This window comes from Genypterus blacodes, unplaced genomic scaffold (assembly GCF_046128005.1).
Source record: "Genypterus blacodes isolate CSIRO-AG114 ecotype Tasmania unplaced genomic scaffold, CSIRO-AGI_Gbla_v1 ptg000128l_1, whole genome shotgun sequence".
NCBI lineage: Eukaryota > Metazoa > Chordata > Actinopteri > Ophidiiformes > Ophidiidae > Genypterus > Genypterus blacodes.
In genome coordinates, this window is record NW_027466930.1 from 2,381,994 (window position 1) to 2,401,176 (window position 19,183).

Consider the following 19,183-nt stretch of genomic DNA (forward strand, 5'->3'; position numbering starts at 1 on the left):
GGTCTCTACATGCACAGAACTGTAAACTGAGAGTTTGGTGTAATTGAAAGGTAAGTGTGTTTAGAAGTTTAACGGTGTTGACCAAGCTCTTCTGTCCTACATTTCATAAACACACACACACTCAGCGACAGTATACACAGTGCTGTATTGACTCCTCTGTGTAACTCTATATGTTGCAGTTATATCCACATATAACAGCCTTACATCACGCTGCTTTATCAGCTTGTGCAAGTGAATGTTTGCTAATGCAGTCTGTACTCTTCACACTCTGAGAGGCTGTTTTCCTAAGAACACCACACAAACAGGTCTGGTGACTTGGTTCTCTGTGGTTTAGGTGATACCAGTCTATCGCGATAAGAACAAGAGTTTTTCACTTCTATAAAATGCTTAGTATCACAGGAATCATGATGTTTTCAGTTAATGTTTGTATTCCCTAATTTGGATGTGATAATGGTGTAGATCCCAAACACAGTCTGACATGGCCCCTTAGTGTTAGACTGTGTTGGCACGGTGACGGCAAAGGGCTTGCCACCATAACCTTCACACCCATCCAACCTCTGTGTCCTAAAGATGTGGGTCATTGTGATCCAGGGAGAGACGAGCGCCAACAGGATAGAAGTGTGACATCATGGGATGAAGCTGATCAGAATAATAAGTCTGCATTGATTTGTCCCGTCCTCCGTCTTCGAGAGGTCAAAGTAGAAAAGTCCTGACGTGGCCGAGCTGTGATGTGATCCAGAGTGGACGAGGTTGACAGCTGTAGTGTTCTGACTCTCTCTCCTCTGCATTGCAGCAATGCTGTAATGCGCACCGGCCCCTCTGTGTGTTTCATTCACAGAAACAAGAGCACGAGTGTCTCTTTAAAGCGAGCAGCAAGAGTGAAAAAGGTGAAACTGGGTCACTTTTCCTCCAGAAAGTGTGTGTGTAACTGGGATTATGTCATGATGCTCTCTCTTTCGCGCGCACACGCACACACATATATACACACACACACACACACACACACACACACACACACACCTCCCTCCCTCGCCTGGGATTCCCTGCACACCGTGGTAACCTCACACACTGCTTCCATTCGCTTTCCCGTCATCATCACTGTAAGAGGAACGCTGTACTCGCACTTCATCTTCATCCTCGCTCGTGTTTAAATTCTTACAAAAGTCGATTATAAAACACAACTTTATGGCAGAAATTCTGTTATGAAACTCGCCGTCTTTGGGTTTCACAACAGGATGGCACAGCAGCCGCTCAGCCAATCACGGCGCAGCTACCGTGTCACGTGACCTTTATTTATGTAATGTAATTGGGGTTAGCCGAAGACTCGCTGCTCCGGTTCTGGACTCATTTCGGGTTAAACGCGGACACGGAGGCGGACAGAGACACGGATCAATCGAGGATGAGACCCGTTTGTATTTCTCTCCTTAATTCTTCCTTCTGCTCTTTCTTTCCTTACGGCGTTGATGGAGTTGAGAGCAGCGAGGAGATCAGCAGGCGGAGAGCAGCAGCCTGAGTTTGTGTCTGATCGGCTGGAGGGGAAGAAGATGTTTTGTGTCCCGAATCAAAGTGATTGTTAGGACCGACACCGCACCGGGGCGAGTGAATGAAATAGATGCACGTTAAAGTGTTTTAAAAGGGGTGAAGATAAGTGGCCTAGTTAAGTTGCAGCGAGTGGAACCAGCTGTTGGTGCGGCGTCTCGACACCCAAACCGCCCCTGAAAGCACGAATCCGAGCCGGCATGGATCTGCTGGACTGCCCGATGTGTCTCTTCCTGATGTGCGAGCCGGTGTCCATGTCCTGCGGCCACACGTTCTGCCGTAGGTGCGTGGCGGGCTGCCTGCCGTCCAAGTGCCCATTGTGCAAGGAAAGGTTAAAACCGAGGGACGTGAAAGGCATCAGGAACAATGTCTTCCTCAGCGGCATCGTGGAGAAGTGCTGCCCCGAGGAGACCAAGATGAAGTGCCTCATCCAGGAGAAGCTCCGGGCCGGGGAGTTCGTGGAGGCGCTGCGCATCGCCAACGAAGCGGCGGATCAAGGTGAGGAACGAGCAGACACGACGGTCCAGATGAGTGTCGTGTGTAAGGACGCGTCCTAATACATGTGCAAGTAGCTGCTAAAGGCTGAAACAAAGCACATGTAGCTCTATTAGGCTCCAATCTCACACTGCAGTAGAGCGGTGAGACAGGTTCGTGTTCCAGTTTTTACGCACTGCACTCTTTGAGTCTTGGCTGGAGCCCAGTGAGCTGCCTGGTGCGTCCCATTCTGCTTTCCAGGACTCTGACCCAGCAGAGGAAACATATGTGCTGACGAGCCATGCTTACTACTTTAAAAGCACTGTCTAAGCCCACTGATGATAAATATGAGGTGTCCCTTATGTGCGTGGGAACTGAAAGTGGGTCAAGTAAGAAGAAAGAGTTACTCAGAGCAGGCGCCTGAGCATTGTGTGCATACTGAGGGGAAACAAAACATTCCAAAAGTAAGAGAAAAGCTAAATGAAAAGCATGTAAGTCATATAACACAGGAAGGTCAGTCGATAGAATCTGCAGCATAGCACACACAAATGCAGACACAGAAGGAATGAAGCCTCCTCACACACACACATTACACAAGTAACTGTAGGTCAAAGGTCAGAAGGCTTCAAAATGCTACTGAGTGTTTACACGTCCAAGCCTGAATCAACGTAAGTAATCTCAAACCATGTCACTTTTGATCCTCAGTCCCGGACGATCAGAGTCTGAAGGTGTACAGAACTGAAGCCAACCTGGGCCTGATGCGTTACTCTGACGTCCTGACAGACCTGGACCACCTCTGCTGCCTTCGTCCCACCTGGGCCGAGGTAAGAGAGACGCAAACACACAGCACAGAGTCGACACGACCTCACACATCCGTCACGTCTGTTACATGTACATCACATCTACATAGTCTTACTAAGAAAGCTCACTCCTGACTCCTCTAAATCACCAATCTGAGGCCAGAATCGCCACATGACATCATAACAAAGCAAAGCACTTCAACTGTATTTCCATTATTCAAAGATGACAGTGACTTGTTAACCAGCATGGTGTCAATTCATTTCACTCCAGTTGACCTGCGAGCCAGTTTGAGCTCAGAGAAGTAAACACACACACTCACACTCACTCGCTTAGTGTTTCATGTTGTAAAATCTAACCGATAACCATAGCAACAGGACAAGGAGGTGCTGATTGTTCTCATGCATACAGTATAAATCTGTGTTGTCCCTGCAATTGTGAAGCCGGCTCCTTTTTAAAGAGCAATTACATCAGCTTCATTCATGTTATGTCACACACAAAGTTATGCAAACAGCCACTCGCTGTGTGTCATGTCTCTTCTGACCTCTAGGTGGCTACTTGCCAATACAGAAACAGACACACACACACACACACAGTGTAATCAGTTCTGTGCTGTGTGATTAGACTCGTATGAGACGTGTAACAGTATTCCTTATTTTCATGTTTAATATTTACACAGTTTTGCTCAGCTGTCAGGAAAGTTACAATCCTATCGGGAAATTTAACAGCTAGAACCTCATTCTGCTCTGCTCTGTGCCTTTTACTGGAGTGTTTATCTTCTGTTACAGCGCTGATAGACTGCAGATATTTACAGTGTATGATATAGGATAGGCTTCATTTGCTTACACAGGCAGTTGTGTGTGATGATTGCAGGGCTTCTTTCGCAAAGGAAATGTGCTGTTGGAAATGGGCCAGCAGGCTGAAGCCCTCATGCAGTTCCACCGCTGCCTCAAACTCCAGGCCGACTTGGTCCCTGCCAAGAGCCAAATCAAGAAGGTTTGCTCCTTAGCACATTAACACCCGCCTCACTGCTTGACCTCCACATCTCATTATGCATCTATGAGACCATTAAAGATCAGCTGCAGTGAGATGCAGACTGGTACAAGTCTACAAAAAGCATTTGGTCTAAAATGAAAGAATGTGTGTTGTTCTGGATTTAGATCCTGGAGGCAGGGGGCGTGGCAGTGCCAGAGGAGGTGTCCTGCATGCTCCAGGTCGTGTCTGAGTACCTGAAAGAAGCCTGTCCCATCACCAGCCTCAGCGGCTTCCAGGGGCCGACACTCCCCGACAGCCCCAAACACACACACTGGGATGACGCGGACAAAGGGATGAGAGAGACACACCGGGTAAGCTCGCACACCAGAGTGGGAGAAGCACGTCAATGCTTTGTTGTGTGTGTTGAGTGTTTGGATCCTAACTAACCCAAGTCGCAACACATTCTGTGTCATCAGGGCTCGAGGTTGAACCACGACACAAGTGCCGAGTGCTGCCTCAGCCTCTGCCAAGCTGTCTCCTTCCTCCCTGCTGCAGAAGAGGATGAGGAGATGATGATGAGAAAGGAGGACACACACAGCAGAGGTACACACACAAGCAGACACACACGCAGGCTGCCATCATCAGCGTCAGCATCATGGGTCCTTATGAACATTTTGTTGTTGTTGTTGTTGCGGCTATAAACAGCATCGTCCAAACTCCCACCAGATGGTTTGGAATTACATAATCTCACAACTTGAATGTAAACCGCTTCCTCTGTTGCAGGTGAAAGCTGTCACAGCAAAGAGAGGAGTCTGGCTGTCCTCACCGTGTCCGACATTGAGTGTCCCCTCTGCATCAGGTCAGCGTCTCAGAAAGTGCACCCGATCATTGAAGGGGCCACCATCTTGTCTGGAGTCCACCTCATTCATGTCTGGGTTTGGGATGGTTTTGGTTCTCTTTCCTCTCTTCAGGTTGTTTTTCGAGCCCGTCACGACTCCCTGTGGTCACACCTTCTGCAAAAACTGCATCGAGAGAAGTCTGGACCACAACTTCCGCTGTCCCCTCTGCAAGCAGCCCCTACAAGATGTAACCACACACACACACACACACACACACACACACACACACACACACACACACACACACACACACACACACACACACAGTGACAGATCTACTATACCATAGATGCAGTTTGTAAACTACACAAACATCTCCACTGTAACAACTCTTCAGGCGGTTAGGGTGCGATGTGTCACTCTGAATTCACATAAAGTTACATAACAGATGTGTTGTGCTCATTTAATGCTCATAAATTTGTTAAGCACCCTCAGCTATTTATGATCACCAGGCAACCATCATAAATCAAGATCAGCTGTGTGTGCGTGTCTGTGTGTGTTAATCAGCAGTATCTATGCAGGTCATGTGTCAGCCATTTGTTTCAGTACAGTGTTGAATGGTCTTATCTGAAGGATGTGTGTGTGTCTGTGATTGTGTTTTCATCTGACTGTTCTCATGTCTCCCCTTCTCAGTACTTTAAAAACAGGAAGTACAGCCCCACAGTTCTGCTCCAGGAAATCATGAGCCGCCTTTTCCCCGCTCAATTAGCCGAGAGAAAACAAATCCACGAGACCGAGATGGCCGAGCTCTCCAAGTAGGCACGCCTCATCTACGCTCCATCATAACAGCTCCCAAACACAAACTCTATCTTTACATTCTTCTTTTTCCCTTTCCCTTTCTTCCTGCTTTGTAGCCTAACTAAGAACATCCCCATATTCGTCTGCACGGTGGCTTACCCCGGAGTGCCCTGCCCGCTACACATCTTCGAGCCACGATACCGGCTGATGATGCGCCGCTGCATGGAGACAGGCACCAAGAAGTTTGGCATGTGCAGCTACGAGCCTGGAAAAGGGTACAAAGAACTTTCTATAGGATTACTTCACTATCTAGAGCAGCTTTCTGTTATGTCTGCATTCTAATATGTGTTTCCATCCACTCCCCTGACGCTTCATACTCAAAAGGCTGAAGGTTCTGTTTAGGGTTAGAGTCAGGTGTACAGTTACGTAGCTCCTGTATCTTTGAAAGGTTCGCTGCTGTAGTAAAGAATATCACGCTCAGGTCTGTCTGAGCGTGTTGAGACCACGTTGACATGCATTCCCCTGAGGCAGGGGCACAGGAGGTGAAACCATATTGCACACAGCACAGCCTCCCACTCGCTCTCTACCAGGAGCATCAGATTTGTTGTGCAAACAGAGAGTACGGAGGAAGAGGAAACTGTAGAAAGGTTACGAGTCACATCATCAGAGATTAAACATTCATATTCAGCTTCAAACTGTGAGCTTAAAATGCAAATAATATGCACCTTATCATTTCCTTTCTGTGTGTTAATGTTGATTTTTCCAGATGATAGCTTTGTTCAAGATATAAATGAAGACAAAAGTACACTTCAACATTGAGTGCAGCTGCAGAGATTCAGCTCCTCTGCAGCCTGTAGACCTCAAACCCAAACAACAACCATGTCAATGAGCAGAAGACTGACATGGCCTGGTTAGACAAAACATTTGCCCACCACAAGTTGTGGGCAAGTGGGAGGCAGCAGCGGGTCCGGCAGCCTCACTGTCTTTAATGTGGTTTCTTGCTGTTAGTGAGGTTTCACCCATTCAGGACTACTATCTCTTTAAGTAAAGTCAATGGACGGAAAAGGTGTAGACAATTTGGATTACTAGTACAACACAAAGAGACTAGTTGCCATATTATCTTAATATGTTAGTGTGTCAGGTCATTGTTCAAACAAGGCAAACGCAAGGAGGACAGCTGGTGGACAGATGGAGAATTGCAGTTGCTATGACACAGCCTTGCTTTTATTAGGAGGTATATTTACTCTGATTATGCAGTTGTCGCTCTTTCTGCCTTGAAGCGACAACCGGTCGAAATTTCCTCATCTAGTCCAATGTTACATTTTCAGCTGAGAAAAATGTTTTAAAATGTTAAACATCTTTTTTAGCTCGCCGGTTCTCACTGTCCAACATGTTTGCAGGCAGAAGTTACAGTTTTTTGTGTGAGATCCTGTTGTTTGACACGTGGTTGTCTGGCATCGTCCTCCTTCACACTGACTCAGCTCTGTGTCCCTGCCTAACTGGCTGCACCTGTTGTTTCTAAACAAACAACAACTTCAAAGGATTTGAGCTTCAGCTGCCACTCAAACTACTTGTCACTTCTTTGTTCTCTAAGGTGTGGAAACCTTTCAGACATTTCTCAGGGCTTCACTCATTCCGTTTTTTCACATATTTCGTGGTTGAGGGTTTTTGAGTTAACCTTTATAAACCTGAGACCGTGTTGTGTTATGTGCTACAGGTTTGCAGACAACGGCTGCATGTTGGAGATCCACAGCCTGGAGCAGCTGCCTGATGGAAGGTCCTATGTAGATACAGTAGGGGGCAGCAGATTCAAGGTGCTGAGGAGGGGACAGAAGGACGGCTACCACACGGCTGATATAGAGTATTTGGAGGACCTGAAGGTGGGAGGCTTGGTACATGTGGCTGACAAGTGATACGCAACGACATGCAGACACTGAAGAGTTAAACACAGAACTCTCTCTCTCTCTCAGGTTGACGGAGATGAGTTGGAGCTTTTGCAGCGTCTCCATGACAGCGTGCACCAGCAGGCTCAGGACTGGTACCAGCGACTTGGCAGCCGAGTCCGTGAGCAGATCAACAGACAGTATGGCAACATGCCTGACCAGGAGGAGAACATTCAGGTCAGCGGCCTCACCAACTGTCAATCTCACCGGCTCCTTAATACTTAAAAAGATTCTTTCATTAACAAGATCCTTCATTTCTATCCTTATCCCCCAGGCCTCGTCCAACGGTCCAGCCTGGTGCTGGTGGCTCCTGTCCGTCCTCCAGCTGGACCCCGCCTACCAAACCACTGTGTTGTCCCTGACCTCGCTCAACGACCGCTTAGGACACCTTCGCCTCGTCCTGGAGTACTTCTCCCAGAGTTAGGCGTGAACAGCGGGGCGGTATTGTGGCCACATAAACAAACACGGACTTTGTGACTGAAAGCGATGGAGGACGCACGGCGGCACCCCATCAGTGTTTGATTTGAGTTTTGGAGGCACGTTCTTGTGTGATAGCTCAAGGCCAAATTTAACAATCTGCTCCAGAAAGTCTTTTCATCAGAAAGAGCACAGTGCAGTTGTACAGAATTGTTTTCAAAAGGATTTTTGTTGTTGTTGAGCTTGAATATACTGTGTTCAATTTCTGTTTCCTTACAAATATGAGTTTCATAATAATAATGTTTGGCTGAACCATGAAGCACTGCAGGGTTAGACCAAAGACCTGCGGGAACCAAGGGTTAGCAAACAGTGATAGTTTGGATACAAGGGGACAATATTATTTATGCTATGATCATGAATATGAAAATGACACCAACACTAACAGCATCAACTAAGCTGGTTTCCTGTACTCTCATGTTCTGCCTGTGGAGTGAGACTGCAGGTCCAACAGCTTCTCAGGACGATGCACATCAGAGGAGTAAGGATCAGACGGTGGATGATCTCACTGATGATCCCACACTAAAGTGCACTACTCACAATTGAAAGATTGGTGGCATCGATAAGCCTTGAACACGCCTTGATTGGTATTCATTATAAGTTTAACTAGCACACATTTAGTATTGGCAAGTCTTGTTATTGCAATGATATTTTGTGTTTCTGCAAATCTATGGAAAGCTATGAAATTCAACAATCAGGACTAAAATCTGTGAAAGGGAAACTGCATTGTTGTTGCTTTGTGAACCTGTCTGATCACATGATTGTGTTTTTCTCTCAGCTGTGAATTAGAAAGCAGTGATTTTTACCAAAAATCATCCCCACTTGTTGATTTGTATTGAACTCGTGGTGTTGCGTGGTTGATAAGAGTTTCTGTCATCTCAGCTCCTTGTGAGTCAGAGGTTATCGCTGACTCAGCTCCCCCTCACTTCCAGGACCTTCTTGGGATTCCTGGGGTCTGGACTGGGTTCCTGTGGGGCCTCTATCAAAGCCACACAAACTACCTCTGGCCCTGGCTGTCCCTGTCTGCATGGCCCCCTCACCACGCTGTCACGGTGCCTTTGAGTGCCTGAGAGTCTTAGAGTTAAACTAAAACATGCTCTTTTAAAATCTTCGATCCGTGTGTTATTTAGTCATTATTTCGTTTGGTTTATGCTACATTCCATGGAATGTTCAAGTTGCAATGTTCCTTAAAGTTAATTTACTATCAAATAGAAGCTTAACTTGGTGAAACTAAGGAGCTGCTGTTTTTTTACTTTGATGACTGTGCCATACATATTTCTATTGTGGGTTTTATCTTGTAGTAAAGTTAGTTAAATAGTGTACAGATTTTGTTTGTCACTTGTCAAACTATGAGCCATGAAAAGAAGTGACCTCAGTCTGACCACAGTCATCACATCAACACTGAAGTCTCAGCGATCAGTGAAGCGCCCCATCTTTTCATGGCCCATGTCTAATTTAAGTTTAACAAAGCAGTCAGAATGAGTCCACTATACACACACACACACACACACACACACACACACACGCCTGTGCATGCAGCTCGTACGAATCAATACAACAACCTTTTAGTGTAGTGATGAAGCACAACTCAAAGCAACAGATACTGAATCTATCACGCCACGATTAACATCAGAGAGACCACAGGGCCTGGAACACTTAGGTCATGAATTAATGGAGTAATGGAGTCTGTATTCTGAAATTTGAAGCATCACACTGGGGAAACTTCTTGAATTTACAGACATAAATGTGGAATGGAGTTATTTTACCAACGCAATCGTGCATTATTTTTGTGCATTATTTCCTGATGTGTGGCTCCAGATTTATCTGCACATGTTGTGTGTCTGTTTACTCAAAGAATGTCGTCTTGATATTGAGTAAAGTGTTAAACTATCAGCACCAGACTGTCTCACATTTGTTTTTGTTTTAAAGCAGAACTTAATCTCTATGATGACTTCCTTCAGTATAGTTATATAGCTATTTGTGTCGTGTCCAATGAAAGTTTAATGTGCGTACATTGTTTTAATAAGTGCTAAAGTTATGCTGCTATTGCCCTGCAGCCCAGACATGCATAATTTAGACTACAGCTCTTCATTTGTTCCATTTCAGCCTGGTAGATGTCCATTAGCTGTAGTTTGAGTTTAGTTTGAGTTCAACTGCCCATCACCAAATGCTCTCCAATACATTTAAAGCAATTTGTACTTAATCCACATTATCTCGGGAAAATGGAACATGATAAGTGAGCTGTTCCTTGGCAGCAACTGTCTGGATGTTGAGTTCAGCACTTGTGTGGAGAGGACGGCTGCGATAACGACAAATCGGCAATCTGCAACTAGCAGGAGATCTTGGCTGATGTGAAACGTGGAGTAGAGAAGGAAACCTGCATGTCTACAATTTAGTACTCACAGACCATCAGATCACTTTGTTGTTAAGGAAAAGTATAAAGTATCAAAATCTATTCAATCTTAAGCTATTTCTGTGATTGTTTAAAAACAATCACCCACAGATCCACTTCTTCTCTCCATAGCGCCACTGCGGTACACACTGAGTGAAAACAGAACATATAGGCTCCAGGGCCAACTCTAGAAAAGCCTCTGATTGATCCACTGCATCAGGTCTGAGCTGAGAACACTGTGAAATGTTGCAGCCTTGCTAATGAACAACACAAACCCTTTTTTCGAAATGCCTCTCAAAAATTAAGGACATTTTCAAAAAGCCCAACACATTCCCTGTAAATGTTTTAAATAATAAAGGCCAAAGTAATCAGAATAATCTCCCTTTTATGTGCCTGCTTTGTATCTGAATTATGTGACCAAATGTCGGGTCATTAAAGTGACATTACAGTCCAAATGGCAGCTGTGGGATCTATTGTGATTTCACAGCGTGTCCAAAATGGTTACAGATGAAACTCTGATGGGGCTGAAAAACGCCTCTAATGCTGATAGCAAAACAATTTGGCGCTTTGGAAAGTGTTGTAATTAAGCAGAGAAGCAGGAAGTGGAGCAGCTGCAGCCACAGACAGCCAGACAGACAGAGAGACAAACAGACAAAGTGATAGACAGACAGAGGCTTCAGGCTTCTGCTCAGAAATTAGATTTAGATTGGATAGAGAGCGAATTTCTACCGAGTGAAGAGCCGTCTGTATCGTATTTTCAGATTAGCTCACTTCATTTTAATTGTGAAATCTCTCAGACGATATTAGCGGGTCTGAATAGTCATTATCATCATCATAATGTGCATTTGTTAAGAAATACTCAAGTAGTCCAGAGGGAGGCTCCTTTAAGCATCCACAGCAACTAATTACAGCACAATTAATATGACAAATCATTCATCTTTACACTGAAAAAAATTCAACTCCATGCCATAAACAAAGCTGCCACCAGGGGTTGCTCTGTAGCTGTAGAAGGATCAGAGCCCACACTGATCCAGCATCACAGCTGCATTCATATAAGCAGAAAGAGAATATGACTTTTGCATTTTAAACGGCCTCCCGGTGATCGCTGGCGTGTCACAAATAGGGTCAAGAGTGAGACTTAGCGCGAACCCATCACATGAAAGGGCCTGAGAGGAAGTCGTTATTTCCCCGTACAGCTCCGGAGAACACAGATGAGCAATGAGAGAACATGAAAGCAGCTGTGTGTGTATGTGTGTGTGTGTGTGTGTGAGCCACTGTAGGTGTGCGTTAACTCCACTCCACTCCACTCCTTTATGGGCACAGAGGAAAAGAGCAGAGCAGAAGTGAGAGGCACGTTTCCTGCCAACGTCCTCTGCATAGGAAGCAGGCAGATGAAAAGAGGCCTCACTGGCTTCAGTTGGCTTCTGTAATGCAGCTCAGCGTCGACATCAAAGCCCATTACATTTGAAGAATGCCACAGCTTTTCTCTGCTAAATTGATCTATCGGCTTCCGCTGACTCCCCGCTTGTGTATGACTGAGTAAGGATGACAGGCGTTTTGTAGGAGTTATCACAAGGGGGGGAGCCGGCCGCATGTGTGGGTGTGTGTGTTTGTATGTGTGTGTGTGTTCTTGTACACAGGAAAGAAATCCCTCTGAATGAGGACAGTGTCGGATTAGAATTTGGGTTTAGGATCAAAATTTAGATTTAAATTTAGGTACATTCAGGTTGAACGTTAGATTATTGCAGAGGATTAAGATGGTGGTCTGGTGAAAGTCCTAAAAAGTGTAATCATAAAATCCAGTGAGTGTAAATCTTTAATAACTATCCTCCATAATTATGGAACAACTCACTGGGGCCTCTGAGCAAAAAGAAAGTGAACTCAAATAGAAAAGCATCTGTGCGATATAGAAGGAGCCAAAAAGCGTGAGAGGAGATATGGAACTCTGTTGTCTCAGTCTGGCAAAGTTTGATGTCCAAAAGTGGGATTATAAGATTAGTAGTGTGGCGGCACGTCTCACTTCCTCTTCAGATTAGATGCGTCACGTTTTGGTCAAAGCTGGGAAATAACATTTGTCACGACGAGAAGAAGTAACTTCCCTTTAAATGTTTCATTAGAAAACACAGAAAACGTTGCTTCCAATGTTGCTTCCAACAGTGTCAGACTCTACAGCCGCTCAAATAAAGTGACGTCATCCAATAATCAAAGGTACAGCAGTGATGTCATACTTAGAGACGACAAAATAGTTCAGCTTTGGTTTCTTGCAATCTTTGAAGTGAGAAAAGTATTTTGTTTACGTTCCACAGCATGAAAGGCGACACGTGGTGAGGTAATTCAGGCGGACGCAGGCGTGCAGAATTGAAGCGGCGACGAGGGGAAGAAGAAGATAGCGGGAAAGAGCTCAAGTTGCCAAATCTGTGTGTTGTTTTTTTTTCTCTCTGCAGCACTCAATGGCTCTCTTCTCTGGAGGATTAGCGAGCCTGTATGTGCAGGAGTGTGTCAGTACGCATGGTGTGTGTGTGTGTGTGTGTGTGTGTGTGTGTGTGTGTGTGTGTGTGTGTGTGTGTGTGTGTGTGTGTGTGTGTGTGTGTGTGTGTGTGTGTGTGTGTGTGTGTGTGTGTGTGTGTGTGTGTGTGTGTGTGTGTGTGTGTGTGTGTGTGTGTCCTCCTGTGGGTCTGAAGCTGATTTACCTTGCTTCTCTCTGTCTTTGCATAATCCCCCTGAGTGTCGGTGCGATGATAAACCCGTGAGTTGCGCTTTTGTGCCTCTTAGAGGTCTTATTGGTCACCTGTGTGTGTCAGAAGCCCAGGACACATTATGAAAACTCTGACAGAAAGAAACAAAGAGACACAGAAAGAAACAAAGAGAGCAGATCTGTGACCATTGAAACCATTGATTTGTGAAGAGCACAAAGGAATGTCACCCTCCAAGGCTCGTGATTGACAGTTTAAGATGTCAAAAAAAGATAGATGAGTTATCTCTTCACCCCATCACAAAGAAAGCCAATCTCCAAGGCAACAGCTGGTGCCGACTGAGAGAATGTCAGCAAATTTAGAAAGAAAAAAAACACATCGGTGTCCCCAGCAGAGTCTGAACCCTGATAGGAAAAAAAAGACAAATAAATGAAGCAGATCGGATCACCTGCTGGGAGACGGAGGATGGAGACAGAAGAAGCAGGGGGGAGGGACGCTGCAGGAGACATGATGTCATGCAACTGGCTCACTGATTCGTGGAGTTACCACCTGCTGCCACACACACCTGGTTGTGCTTTTGCCACCAAAAAAAAGCGGCCCTGTGCATTTATGTGTTGTGTTTTTTCGCTCTAAGGCATGGGAGGCAAGAAAGCGACAAAGAGAGACAAATTTAATAATTCAGGCCACTGGCAGAGCCAAATACAAGCAGCAGTTTGAGTGTGTTTGCATGTTTAATTCTCCATCTGGATGCGGTGCCGTGTGAGCCAGGATAGCGATGTACTCCAGTGGAAATGGAATTGAAGGTGTTGACAAACAGGAACGTGGTGACCAACACGACCAGCTCGTCAGCTGAACTTACGAAAAATGTTGCACAGCCTCATTCGCTGCACCACAAGAGAGTGTATCGCCACAGAAGTCATAGGAGTGATGGAATATTGGTACCTATTATAAATATAAAGGCAATAAAGCAAACCTGTGCAGAGGTGCTCAAAGTGAAAGTACTCACTGTGGAGAAACTTCTAAACAGAGAGAGAAAGTTTATAATACTCTGTACTTAGAGGTCATTTGCAAGATTAAATCAGTTCCTTTACTGGAACTCAAATAATAAAAAGCATTGTGTCATCGACGTAAAACTTGACAACACCAATTTTCTGAATTGAAGGTTTGAATTTGCCCAATAATTGGTTACCGCAAGCTTCAGGGAAATGTAGTGGAGTGAAAAGTAGAACAAAGCAGAAGCGGAAAGTAGCACGAAATTGAAATACCCCAAGAATGAATCAGGACCTTAAAGTTGTACTTTTGACATAGTTTGCTGAACTCTTCTCTGCTTTGAACCCACGACACGCAGCCACAATCTCAAAGTACAGCTCTTTGTGGAGGGAAACAGAAACTCAGGTAGGTGACACAAAGGAGATATAACTCTGAAGCAATAATAACCCTTGTGGGTAATGAAAGACAGTGTGATGTGATAATAATAATAATATCTATAATACGTCTGAGCACAAACACAAAGAGAGCAGAGCGGAGTGGGTGATGATCCCGACTATGATGAAAGATGGAAAAGCAGTTGAAGGAGAGAGAGAGGATATAAAGTAGAGAAAATCAATATGGGGCCACTTTCTTTTGACAAACATGCACATTTCAGTGAATTCGCTGATATCGGCCCCATTTGGTCTCATTGCAGGGACGCTCGTAATTTCCCCCCCTCAGCAATAAATCACAGACGCCTCTAACGGGAGAGAGAACGCCTCACCCAGGGGTGAGTTTGGGATTTAAGTTTGTGGAAGCAAAGGTGCGTCTGGGAGATAAGAAGAACTTGTGAATAGAAACAGCAGAATCCCTAGCTGCGGCCGGGGATCGCATTTATTGGTTTTTATCGTTACAGTGAGCACGGGAACAATGGGACAATACGGCAGAGATGCCACCACTCAGATATGACCTGGATGAGAAAGCATTCACTGAAACTGTCTTATTATCACAATTGGCAAAGGGAATGGCAAAGAATCATATCTGAGCTCCTCAAAACAGAAACAAAGGGATGCCAGGGGTCGACTGAAAACTTCTGGGCCCGTTCTTGGACGATCTCGAGAAGAGGTGTTTAGTTTTCTCAACACAATCTCCTTCCAACTCAACACACCTCTGCCAATGCTTCTGGACAGATTGCTATCCCAGTTTCCTCAGCAGTCCTTGTCTCGGCTGATTGGCATCGTCTGAAGGCAAACGGGCCAAATCAGGTGAGGAGGGTGGGAGCTGAACTGGTTCAAAGCCCGCAAGCTCCAATCTATTCAATCCAAGATCACTATCAACCAAACCAAGGCCCGGTGGTTCAGCTTGAACCACAAGCACGGCGCTCTGCAGTGAAATCTCATCGCCGAGCAACGTCCTCTGATTGTCATGTTCCGTTGTCATGGATGCGAACCTTTCAACCTTGGTTACTGTTACAATGTTAATCTGCTCGCCGGACATTTTCTAATTACAGCACCGTTGGACACAGACATCCTGTGCATTCAAATATGTGTGTGTGTGTGTGTGTGTGTGTGTGTGTGTGTGTGTGTGTGTGCAGATGTGTAAATTTGTGCATTGGCATATGCGTATGTGTCTATAAGTGCATCTGTGCGTGTGGGTGTGTGTGTGTGTGTGTCTGTTTTCAGCCTATATATTTCTTCACAATCTGGTTTACATTAGCGAGCCCCCCCCGAGGCAGCTGTGCAAACACTCCATGTGAGCATCTGCAGTGTCAAAGTCTTAAATAAGATCTTAATGCCTGAAACCAAATTCGCTTACACATTTTTCACACTTGTTTTAATGTGCTACAAATGCAAAAATCCAGATAAAACATGCAAACAAACCAAGGTCAGTGTGACAGCATCTCTGGATACACATTAACCGCCCCAACGCTGAGAGATGGACCGATGAATCACCATGACGCTCGGTCACGTTTGTCTCAGTTTGAGCCACGCCGTCCCCACAGAACTCAGCGGGCACCAAGTTGGAAGGATTATGAAGATGTCGCTAGAGTCACAGCAGGTGTCTGCAGTGGAATATTCATCTGCTAAAGTTTATATCCTTTCTCTTTTTTTCCCCAAGTCGTGTAGAGAGAGAGATAGAGGCGCTTGAGGGAGCTCTTCAATAATACATCTGAACCGTGTCTGTCTTTCATACTTCTGTATAAAGAGACGTGGAACTGCAGCAGAGCTACGTCTCGCTAGGATCAGAGGGGGAAACTCTTTATCTTTTGTGATTGTACGCCATGTGTGTGCGGCATGTGTGTGTGTGTGTGTGTGTGTGAGTGTTTCTCATGTTGCATAAGCTTAAAAAACACAATGGCAATCCTCAGTAAAATGTAAGATGATTCTAGAGCCACTGAGTTAACCTCCTGAGACCCTGCGTCCTCATTTGTGGACGTCGCATTTTTTCTTCCCTACACCTTTAACATCAATGTGCTTAACTTAAAACTTGTCCTCTTGTCTGAACATTTTTCACTGCCCCTGGTGGTTTACTCACCACTTTGGGTCGCAAGAAAACAGGGCAGACAGGAAGAAATGTGCTGTACTCTTTGTGTTAATTTAAAGTACACATATGATCACATGCTAATTAGGTCCCACTAATCCCAAATAGCAAGGACAAATTAAAAATGGATACAAAATAAATGTCCCGGTCTCAGGAGGGTAAAACAAGAAATGCCAGAGAACTAAACACCATGTGCGTGTTGTGTATGTGGCTGCTGTATGAGCGGGGAACATACGCTCCATACGCAGACCATAGTGGTGAACGCAGTGCAGGCAGGATCCCTGTCACCACCAAATACAGGAGGAGTATAGTCTGCCTAGACAGCAGCATTGACAGATTGCATGAATAATTTAGGAACAAAGTGAGAGGCCTCATAGACCTCTGAATCACTACCAATGACAGCTGCCTGCTCTGACTTTGGCTCCTCTCCTCATCGTTTTTAATGCATATAATTTCCATAAATTCCTCTTTTACACCTCACCGCCATGTCCAGGTGGAGGGGGCAGAGAGCACAAACTCAGATGAGCCCCCTCAATACAGGGTCTTTGGCCTGGATCAAACACTTGGAGCGCTCATTCAGCACAATATCACTATTTCACTTTCAGATTGTTGTTTTCTGTCACTAAAGCTGCCTTCAGCTATACTGAGATCCTGGAAAATCCAACCTTCGAAATGTGCCACTGAACAGCATTTAAGACGGAATTCCAAGACAATCTCGGGCAAGATCTCCCAGCTTAGCCGACCAAAACAAATCTAATGTCAAAGCGAGAGGACGGCACACAGTGAGCATCTTCTTCTTCCCATCCCTGTGTGGGTTGAACACTTTCTCTCTTTGGAACAAATTGAACAGGGAGTTTGGAACCAACTTGTCCCAGGTGCACGGATCATCTGTTGCCTGCCGTTCTGAGTTGTTGTTAGTCGAAGAATGCTTGGAGGCCAGAAGTTGACCAGGGAAATTTTCATAACGGACGTTGAATGGAAAACAACATTGATGGCCCTATCTCTGCTTTCCTGCATGCAAATTCTGATGATGTTTTGTTAGACTTTTTGCATTACCTGCCTATCGTTTGGTTGCCAATCATTAGCCTCTACTTACCTATTGATTTTAGCCCGTTTACCATTCTGTCTACATTTCTGTCTGCTCTGTAAATATTCTAGAATATTCAAGAAAGGACTTGTCTGTGCCCACCTTGGCTAAACTTGCACTCAAAGAAAAGTTGAAGAACTCAATAGAAAAGTTGAAATGAGGGGAAATATATACACGCTGTTACCTGAGCAACAGTGAGGCACAAAACGGCCCAGTATAGATTTACATGCAAGATAATCAGCATTGTGTAAATGGTGGCAGACAGCTTTCATTGATTATCCATTTCCTAGTCCGATATAATTGCTGGTGGACCCTCGAGAAGACGTTGACGCAAATTCGTGAACAGATGCTCAGAAGGAGGAACGAAGATGTGGAAGCTGGAGAAAAACTCTTCAGTGCCTGCTGCCGTTGTGTTTGGGTGTTTAACTTTGTACAAACGCAGATGTTGCCCAATCTCCAGATGTTTGGCTAATTTACCTCGTATATCTCGACGTTTCCCCCATTACAATCATCAGTGGAGCCCAAAAAATCTGGTCACTGCGGCGCTCAGCAGTCACAGCGCGACAAATCATTCTTCACAACTGGCGAGACGGCGGTTTTGCTCGTTTATGGCGTGATTATTTCCCCTGCATGAACAAACATACTGTACGTCCTGAGACTGGATTACAACATCGCTCACTGCACGCACTGCGTTACTTCCAACATTCCAAAATGCTGAAGTTGTTTACTGTGGCTACAAACTAGCTCACTCCACTGCACCGCATTTGAGTTAAAGAGGGTTTAAAAATGCTGTCTGGAGGGTGTGAGTGTGTGTGTGTGTGTGTGTGTGTGTGTGTGTGAGAAGGAGATGAAGGTGTGGGGGTGCGGTAATCAAAGGTATTGCAGATTGCAGCATGGAGGGCTGCTTGCTGCCTTGCTCCGAGGTGTTTGGCTCGGCGTTAACTTTGCACGACTTGTCCCAGGTGCACGGATTTTCAGAAGTGTGTTGGAAGTCAATTCTCCACGGCAACCAAAAAGAAAAAAACAATCAAGCTACCCGCTGCCCAAACCTACTCGGCCCTTTATAATCCCCGCAGCCTTTATTAAACACTGACCTTTTTTGAACGTGGATTTATTGAATTAGACGAAAAAGTCACCAAATCCGATGTTTTTAAACAGCCTTTTTGCTGTAGAGTGATTAGAAACAGCATTGCCGTCCCCTAGCGACGCTTACAGGCGGCCTGCCAGACAGAATACTGTAATCTGCACCCCCCCTTTCTCTTTCAAAGGGAAAGTGGAAGGTTTATTAGAGTTGGTGGCCTGTGATTGTGTTTTAATGAGAGAATGACTGCGGAGGGGAGATAAGGCAGTCAGTTCAGGCCTGAGAGGTCCTTGGTGGGATTAGAATAATCATCAAAAAAAAAATCACAATGGAGTGGCCCCGCTCCCGCCCTGGCCGCCCTGCACTCCTCCGCCCATTCATCCCTCCGTCTCTCCGCTCTTCCACCCCCCCGACAACGCATTGACATTCCGGTGTGACGGTCTGCTGCCTCCGGTAGAATGTGGAAAATGTCTCTCGTCACTTTGTGTGCCGGGCCAAATGTGCGGTTTTACAGATTAGAGAGGGGAACAGAGCGGGAATGTAGGCATGGTGTGGATAGAGCGGGGGGGAGGGAGGGGGA

General features: G+C 45.5%; 1 protein-coding gene across 1 annotated transcript; it reads left to right on the forward strand.

The window, feature by feature from the left end:
• The first annotated feature begins 1,292 nt into the window (after nucleotides 1–1,292).
• On the forward strand, nucleotides 1,293–9,739 carry lonrf4 (LON peptidase N-terminal domain and ring finger 4). The gene is made up of 12 exons (XM_076162848.1): nucleotides 1,293–2,037; nucleotides 2,719–2,837; nucleotides 3,685–3,807; nucleotides 3,972–4,157; nucleotides 4,263–4,389; nucleotides 4,570–4,645; nucleotides 4,758–4,872; nucleotides 5,319–5,440; nucleotides 5,540–5,698; nucleotides 7,141–7,303; nucleotides 7,394–7,543; nucleotides 7,641–9,739. The coding sequence occupies exons 1-12, from the start codon at nucleotides 1,740–1,742 to the stop codon at nucleotides 7,788–7,790; spliced, it is 1,788 nt and encodes a 595-aa protein (XP_076018963.1). The 5' UTR covers nucleotides 1,293–1,739; the 3' UTR covers nucleotides 7,791–9,739.
• Nucleotides 9,740–19,183: the final 9,444 nt, after the last annotated feature.